The sequence below is a fragment of the Triticum dicoccoides genome, chromosome 5B (genome assembly GCF_002162155.2).
Source record: "Triticum dicoccoides isolate Atlit2015 ecotype Zavitan chromosome 5B, WEW_v2.0, whole genome shotgun sequence".
NCBI lineage: Eukaryota > Viridiplantae > Streptophyta > Magnoliopsida > Poales > Poaceae > Triticum > Triticum dicoccoides.
The window spans coordinates 305,776,002-305,785,101 of NC_041389.1; the positions used below are offsets into that span (position 1 = coordinate 305,776,002).

General features: G+C 49.4%; 1 protein-coding gene across 1 annotated transcript; it reads left to right on the forward strand.

Annotated features, from left to right (window-relative positions):
- Window positions 1-343: 343 nt before the first annotated feature.
- LOC119308594 (probable LRR receptor-like serine/threonine-protein kinase At4g37250) lies at window positions 344-3,448 on the forward strand. The gene is made up of 2 exons (XM_037584721.1): window positions 344-2,489; window positions 2,584-3,448. The coding sequence occupies exons 1-2, from the start codon at window positions 746-748 to the stop codon at window positions 3,276-3,278; spliced, it is 2,439 nt and encodes an 812-aa protein (XP_037440618.1). The 5' UTR covers window positions 344-745; the 3' UTR covers window positions 3,279-3,448.
- The last annotated feature ends 5,652 nt before the right edge of the window (window positions 3,449-9,100 follow it).

Consider the following 9,100-nt stretch of genomic DNA (forward strand, 5'->3'; position numbering starts at 1 on the left):
ACGCGGCGGTAGTGGACCGTTCGCTCGCTAGATAGAGTCGGAAACATTTGCTTCAGCCTTTCCGATTAGAAATTTAGATGGCTGAAAAAACCTTCACATTAATACAAGTTGCAAGATCCAGGGCCAACATAGAAAGATGAATGGGTAACATAGTGGTATCATCACAGCTCGATTGTCTAGGAGGAAAATCATCACAGCTGGATCTTGCAAATATGCTAGTACTTTTCACACAGGAATTAACTACTTTTGTGCATGTATGTATACCACCATACCACCCCTTTGCATGATTCGGCACTCCTATTTTGATCTTTGTGAAAAGGGACCCTGGCCCTGGGCCAAAGCAGACTCTGCGGCCACCTTTTCACCAATTCCTCTTCATCCCCTTCCTTCCTTCTGTGCATATGCATGAGCTGAGGACTTGGGACGCCGGGTCCAAAAGTTCACACGCAAACACAGAAAACAGAGCATGCATCAACCAAACCCCACTACACTCTCACTCACACAGAGCACGCCCTTTGGCTCCCAACTCCAATGTTTCGATACTTTAGGATACCAAGAGGGGATCTAATTCATTCTTGACTATGCTCTGACTCCACTCACTCCCGTATCTTCTCCCTCCTTCTTCAACCTTTAACGCAGTTTTGGTGAACCACCATCTCAACCAATCCAAGGGAGTGAGGAGCAGAACCACCGTCGCCACCCAAAACCCTGCTTCTTATGCCCTCTCCACCCCCCATGCTACGACATGCCATTGCCATCGCACCGCCACCACCGCCTTGCTGCATCCATGGCCGCCGCAGCTCGCCGCCCTCTGCTTCTCCCCGTCACATGGCTGCTACTGCTGCTGCTGCTGCTGGGCGTCCACGCGTCGTCGCAGCTCGCCGTCGCGCTTGACCAGGACGGCGTGCTGCTCCTCTCCTTCAAGTCCTCCCTCCTCGCCGACCCTCTCGGCTCCCTCTCCGGCTGGGGCTACGCCGACGCCACGCCCTGCGGCTGGAACGGCATCCTCTGCATGGCCTTCCCCGCCACGTCGTCGTCGGACCAGATGAGGGTCGTCAGCGTCATCCTGCCCAATGAGCAGCTCGTCGGCCCCATCTCGCCGGAGCTGGGCCGGATCGAGCACCTCCGCCACCTCGATCTCTCCGGCAACGCGCTCAACGGCACCCTCCCCGTCGACCTGTTCCGCGCGCCGGAGCTCCGCATCCTCTCGCTCGCTAGCAACGGCATCACGGGGCCGCTGCCGGAGCAGGTCGGCCAGCTGCGCAGCCTCCGCGCCCTCAACCTCGCCGGCAACGCGCTCTCTGGCGCCATACCGGGGAACCTCACCCTGCTCAAGAACCTCACCGCCGTCTCCCTCGCCAGCAACTACTTCTCCGGCGCGCTCCCCGGAGGTGGGTTTCCGGCGCTGCAGGTGCTCGACGTCAGCTCCAACATGCTCAACGGCACGCTCCCGGCAGACTTCGGAGGCGCCGCGCTGCGGTATGTCAACCTCTCCTCCAATCGGCTCGCCGGGGCCATACCGCCGGGAATGGCGTCGCACCTGCCGGCCAACGTCACCATCGACCTGTCCTACAACAAGCTCACCGGCGCGATCCCGGTGGTGGCGCCGTTCGTGGCTCAGAGGGCGACGGCGTTCGCGGGCAACGACGAGCTGTGCGGGAGGCCGCTCGACAGCCTCTGCTCCGATGCTTCCACCTCCGCCGTGGATCCCCCGAAGGGGACGGCAAAGTCGCCCCCGGCCCTTGCGGCGATACCCAACAACCCGAACGAGACGATGCCCGGCAGTGGAGCGCCGTCATCAGGAGGAGGACAAGGCAGCAGGCTGAAGCTGGCCACCATTATAGCCATTGCCGCCGGCGACGTGGCCGGCATCGCCATCCTGTTCGCGGTGTTCTTCTACGTGTACCAGGTGAGGAAAAGAAAGCAGCGGCAGGAGGTGGCGAAGCAGAGGATGGGAGCGGCGGTGTTCAAGAAGCCGGAACCGTCGGACGAGTCGCCGGACGTCGCCGGCCGGAGCCTGTCGTGCTGTCCCGGGAAGAAGGCAGGCGACGACAGCGACGACACGGAAGAGGATGTGACGGACACGTCGGCCTCCTTCGTTGCCAAGGAGGAGAATCACAAGGCAGGCGAGGGAGCGGCGGCGGCCAAGAAGGCGAAAGAGAGGTCGGTGCTGGTGACGGTGGACGGCGAGGTGGAGCTGGAGCTGGAGACGCTGCTCAAGGCGTCGGCCTACATCCTGGGCGCGGCGGGCGACAGCATCGTGTACAAGGCGGTGCTGGCCGACGGCGCGGCGCTGGCGGTGCGCAGGATCGGCAGCGACGACGCCGGCGTGAGGCGGTTCAGCGAGTTCGACGCCCAGATGCGCGCCATCGCCAAGCTCCGTCACGGCAACATCCTGCGCCTCCGCGGCTTCTACTGGGGCCCCGACGAGATGCTCCTCATCCACGACCTGGCCGCCAATGGCAGCCTCGCAAACGCCTCCGTGAAAAGTAAGCACGCAACCAAACCCGACGTAGACGCGCCATTTCATTTAGTGTTGTTCCGTTGTGCATTGCTTACGCAGCTCGATCGATCGCTGAGCAGGGAAGCCGGGGACGCCGCCGATGAACCTCGGGTGGAGCGCGCGGCTGCGCATCGCGCGCGGCGTGGCGAGAGGCCTGGCCTACCTCCACGACAAGAAGTGCGTGCACGGCAACGTGAGGCCCAGCAACATCCTCCTGGACGCGGACGTGGAGCCGCTGCTGGCCGACCTGGGCATCCACCGGCTGGTCCGCGGCGCCGGGGACAGCAGGCTGAAGCCGGCGGGGCGGTTCGGGAGCAAGCGGTCCGCCAAGAGCCTGCCGGACCTGTCGCCGCCACCACCCGGAGCAGGAGGGGCGAGCCCGCTGGCCGGCGCCGGGCCTTCCTCCTCCGCCGAGGCAGCCGCGCACTACCAGGCGCCGGAGGCGGCCAAGAACCCGACGAAGCCGAGCGCCAAGTGGGACGTGTACTCGTTCGGCATGGTGCTGCTCGAACTGGTGGCCGGGCGCGCGCTGACGAGCGTGGAGCTCTGCCAGTGGGCGGCGGGGGAGGGCGAGGGACAGCAGGCGTTCCTGCTGGCCGACGCGGCGCTGCGGGGGGAGATGGAGGGCAGGGAGGAGACGCTGGCGAGCTGCCTGAGGCTGGGGTTCGCGTGCTGCGCCGCGGCGCCCGGCAAGAGGCCCGCCATGAAGGACGTGCTCCAGGCGATCGACAGGATCCCGTCTCCTTCCTCCAACTCCTCCTTCTCCGCGCAGTGACAGTGACGACGTCGATTGTTCCGATCGTTCCTTCCTTCCTCTCCTCCATTGGCAATGGCATGTTCTGCTTGTTGATTTCTTCTCTGGTGCTCGTGGTTCCCTTGTGTTGTACACCATGATTTTTGTCCCGTCCAGTTTCTGAAAGGAATTGGTGCGTGCTCGCTCGTGCATCCCGGATGTTGATGGTCCGTTTTACTCACACATCTCTCCCGAACATGTTATCGCCGCTGTTCTAATCTCACACCAACCTGCAAAGCATTGGTTTGTCGTCGTCGTCACCAGTTCATCATCAAAGCCGTTTGCATTGCATGCGTCTTGGTCAATTACGGCAACACAAGATCCATCTACAGGGCAGGCAGGGGTCGGGTCCCTTGGATACATACATTCTGGTTCTGCATGGGGTATATTCTGCATGGCCAAAACTCTCTGCCCAAATGGCATTCAATACGTCTTGCCATTTGCTTCTTTATCCCATGTTGCTATACCTGTAGTACTCCATGGAGCTGTTGAGTAGTAGAATCATTTTCAGGATAGATTTGTTTTGGCGGGTGTGTACTCCATGGAGCCTTCTTATCACCATTTGATTCTTTATTATACCTCTACCATGTTGCCACACTCGTAGCAACCTACATTCATTTCGTTTTCAGGGAAGATTTGCTTTGTTTTGGCGGTGTACCATTCGGGATACTACCATCGAGCATGTACTGTAGAACACCCGTGATCCTTGGGGCGACGACACAAACATGGATCCCAGATATATTCTATTTGTGCGTCAGAAAACTCCAAAGAGTGTTGGGACTTGGGGGATGGACATGCGAGATGGGCACCAACCACTCTCGCTCTCAGACACACAACAAAACAATACACATACACCCACTCCTTGCTGCAGCTTGCCCTGCTGCAACATTATCTTACTGCAATATACTGCTGGCTATGCGTTTTGTTCTGGAGCTGTTGGGTAAAACCTGTCCCTCTAGATCTCTGTTTAGGTTACCATGAACGGTCCGCACTGTCAAGCAGTCAAAAAGCATTGTATACGCGAATCAACCTGTGATTCAATGGTTAGGTGGGCATAGGTATTCTCAACTCACTAGGGTTTAAATCATGGTGCTTGCATTTATTTTGGATTTATTTCAGGATTTTTCGTGATATGCATTCAGCGGGAGGAAACGTTCACATCGACTACAAGGCGCCTATGGTAACTTCATAAAATTTCAAGATGATATGCCGGTTCAGTCTCTCGGAGATGCTCATAAGGATAGGGTGTGCGTGTGTGCGTTTATAGGGATGAGTGCTTGTGTCTGTATTGATGTTAAAAAAAACATTGCATACCGACGCGGAGAGAGCTTAGCGATGACTCCCTCCGTTCCGAAAACACTCTAAGTTCAGGGTTTGTCTAAGTCCAAGTATATAAAAAACATTCCAACTTCTACTACACCAAATTACGTAGATTAGATTCATCATAACATATATTTTCATGATATGTTTTTCTTAAATGATATGTATATTTGATGTTGAAGATATTAACAAAAAAAATAAAGTTGGTCAAACTTTTAAAAAAATTGACTTGCGACAAACCTAAAACTTAAGTATTTTGGAACGGAGGTAGTAGCACACAAAGTATTGCCATATCCAATCATGCAATTTTATTCCGAAGTAGTACTCCCTCCGTTTTTATTTACTCCGCGTATTAGTTTTAGTAAAAGTCAAGCTTTATAAACTTTGACCAAGTTTATATAAAAAAATATTAGCATAAGCAATAACAAATCAATATAATTAAATCTATTATTGAATGTACTTCCACATCATATAGATTTGTTATGATAAATGTTTATATTATTTTTTATAAACTTGATCAAACTTTATGAAATTTGACTTCAGTCAACACTAATATGCAGAGTAAATAAAAATGGAGGGAGTACTAGTTAAACCTAATGAGAGCACAGAGAAAAGAATGCTTGGTTTCCCAGGCATAGCTAGTGACGAAGAAGAGTCAGTGGGGAAGCAATCATGGTTGACGTTTTTGCTAAATGGAGAAAGTTTCCGACGGCTCTTTTTGTCAGGGTTTTACTACTTTGATTGGGCTGCTGGCCTCAAAGGCTTTTATTGGGTGTGGTGTGGTCAAGGGGTTGTTGATTAGACCAACTGACCCATTGAAACCCTAGCGCTACCTTGGTGCGCACGAATCTAATCATTCCCCCGGCAAAAAGGCAACAGCTGCTACTGCTGGGTTTGATCATATGAAAGACTACAATAGAAGCTGGGCAAAGGATAGAAGAATAGAAAAATGAAGTTGGAGCCGTTGGATCCTTAATGGAGACTTCAGATTTGAAATGTTAGGCTGGTGATTTCTGTGTACTTTTGCGGAAAGCTCCCTGAGTAATTGCTATATACAATAAAGACCCTCCCACCAGCTCCCATGTGCCTGATCTGAAGCGCCCATTGGACATCCGATGCTCCAGATTTGTTTTTCTATTCTTCTATCCTATGGTCAGCTTCTATTGTAGTCTTTTCCAGTACTACTATGTACATTGTACTATTTCCAGAGCCAAACTTTGTAAAATTTGACACACAAAAACCCTAATCCTTATGATACTCTGGACAAGGGCTTCCGTATGATTATGATTGTGCATGCGTAGTGGCATTTCAACAGTCTGTGTTCTGCTTGACAGGGTTTCAGAGCAAATCTCCCCATGTTGAGGTGAGCATTTAACTCGCAGTGTATAGATGACTAGAACCAAACTGATTCAGGTGTCACATACTCAGCTCCACTGTCATGACCGACGAAAAACATTTCAATGCACGCACTCATGGCTTTTGTGTGTTTGTTTTCAAATTCTAGATGAAATCTGCTTCTTATAAAATTGTGGCAAACAGGTTGTCCAACTCAGATACGGTGTCAACTGCTGGTCAGTCACCACCAGTGATTCCAGCTACCATGCAACAAAGGCAGTTGTTATCTACTGTATTTGTTTCTGAACACCGGTGCAGTAACAGTTTACAAAAGAGGATGTTTGATCTGTTGGATTGGAGGAATAAAAGAAATAGCACCATGGCATAATTTACGGTTTGAAAAATCAAACCAATAATCAGGAAGAGATACAATTATACAGCCCTGAACAGAAAATCCCACCAGCCAACACGTAACTCTGGCGAAGATCATACTTTGTATTACGAACCAGAAAGAAACACCTTTTTGGCTCAAATGGAAACGCAAACTAGCCTAAAAATCATAGTCTCACACTGATCTGGTGCATCAATCACAAGATGCCAGTTCAAATAGAAGAAAAAGAATATCACGGGTGAAACCGAAGCAGTAGTGTACTGCTCCCTCCATAAACTAATATAAGAGTGTTTAGATCACTACTTTAGTGATCTAAACGCTCTTATATTAGTTTACAGACGATAGTAGTGATCTAAACGCTCTTATATTAGTTTACAGAGGAAGTACAAAGTAACGTCCCGCTCACCAGTCATCACAACCTGGGAGTGTCAGCTAACATGGGTTGATTGCACACATTTTATACTAAGAGATAATGTTGCCTGCTAATTCCATGACAATGTTAATCTGTGTACTGATTGCACATCAGGTTTATCCTTGTTCGATAAAGAGTGATGTGTTTCTTTTACCTGTAACTGGCACTTGCAGTTTTCCTGAACAACATCAAAATAAAATAAAAATCTCCGTCCACAGACTGGCTGACTATTGATTCTTGGCATAGCTAGGGCCTAGGGGTGAGTGACTAAACCAACTATTGCCACCAATTCAAAATTATTACCCGAAATAACATCGGGACGATACAATACAAATTGCATCGACAGAAACAACCATTAAACAGGTGTCCTAGATACCGTTGGTAGTGCAACAAGACAGAACAACACTGCTCACTCATTCGGGTGCCACTCGTATACCCTTGACAGTGATAATAGTACCATGTTGAGAATGATTGTAGCAATGTGTTATGGCGCTGCTAGAAGGAGGGCGCGAGAGGGCTGGCCGGGGGCCTTTTTGCCCACGGCCGGGTAAGAGGGAAGGGATTTCCTTCTTAATTCTTGCTTGATTAGATTGATACATCTCCTCTCTTTATATAGAGAGGGTTACTTGACTCCCAAGCAAGACTTACTTGACCCCTAAGTAAGCGACCCTAAGACTAATGGGCCCATTAGGACCATTACGTACTCTAACACTACACCCCACCTGGACATGCAGCTTGTCCTCGAGCTGCAGCCTAACCAACTTATAACCATGACTCGACGCAACACAAACCTAACACCTAAAAACAAGCCTTTTACATCTCGGCTTGTTTTATTATTCTCAACCTAAAATTGACTGAGACGCTTTATTTTGGACCCTTTAACAAAAAGTGGACGCCATCCGCACGTCGGACGTGCACGTGTACAGCCACCTGGATCCCATGGACACCACCTGGACCAAAGGAGTGCATGTGTATTGCCACCTGGAAGTGGCCGCAAGAGCGACCAGCAGAGGCGCCCTCGCGGTGGTCGGCGTCGGAAAGCAGTGGTGCTATGCGGTGCGCTCCTGTCGATGACACCCTGCCTTCTCCCCGCCGGACTTACTTGACCCCTAAACAAGCGACCCTTATCTCTAATTAACCCTAAGACTAATGGGCCCATTAGGCCCATTACGTACTCTAACACAATGCAAAGGGGGTTGCAATATAGAAGGAAGAACATATCTGAAATGCAAACAATTTCTACCCAACATGTGGTAATTCTGGAATCATAGTCACTCAAGGAAAATTTCTCGGATATGAGTGCACCCATACCAACAAAGAGAAGCACAAAAACCATCTTAGTTTAATCATTTCTATGTTACAGGCATCCATATATGAATTGGAACAAAAAAACCATAGCTCTTAAATGTGTTTGACGATTGCTACAAAAAGAAAATTACTCTTTGCCAAACTATCACTTACCTCTCAACTGCTTGAGGAGATCTGCAATTTGATATGCAGTGTGATATTAAAATACTTCAATAACAAAATCATATATATCATTCCTAAGATTTTGAATGTGTTTGAAGGTTGCTACAAAAGGAAAAATATTATCTTATTCCATGTCTCCATGAAAAGTGGATATATCGAATTTTATATTTAAATATATTATGAAATTCATGCTACGATGGGTATTCACAAATAACATGAAATCATCTGTCCAATGCATAACGCAGTCAAGGTTTACCCAGCAACATGTTAACATGATATAATCTGGACACCTGGATCACAATTACTCCCTCCGATCCATATTACTTGTCCCTCAAACGGATGTATCTCTAGATACATCCGTTTGAGGGACAAGTAATATACATCCGTTTGAGGGACAAGTAATATGGATCGGAGGGAGTACCAAATTCTGTGTGGAATGAACTTCGAAGGCCGCTCCAGATCGGCCAAACCAGATTGGGGTTCAAAATCGCCCATGTGATCCATAGGAGTTCACACCCCGATTTGTCACACAAGCAAACTAAAAATCTTTACAAGCAGTGGCCAGCGGCTAAGACCTAAAAACTGAATTAGAGGCAGCAGCTGACCTGATTTAGTGTATCATAATAGCAAAGACACGCCCTGGTAACCTCATTTACTTCATATTCTCAAGTGTGTATTCTGTAGTGAATGTGCTGCAAATGGTTGAAAGGTTGACAAGGACATTATGTTATGCCATCCACATAGTTATCAAAATTTGACAGTCAAACTAAATCTCTCGTTAAAGGATGAGAAACAGAACAAGTCACTTTTTTCTGAACTTGATAAAATGTTAAATTAAGGCATATAAAACTCCTGACTAAGTAATTTTCTTGCAAT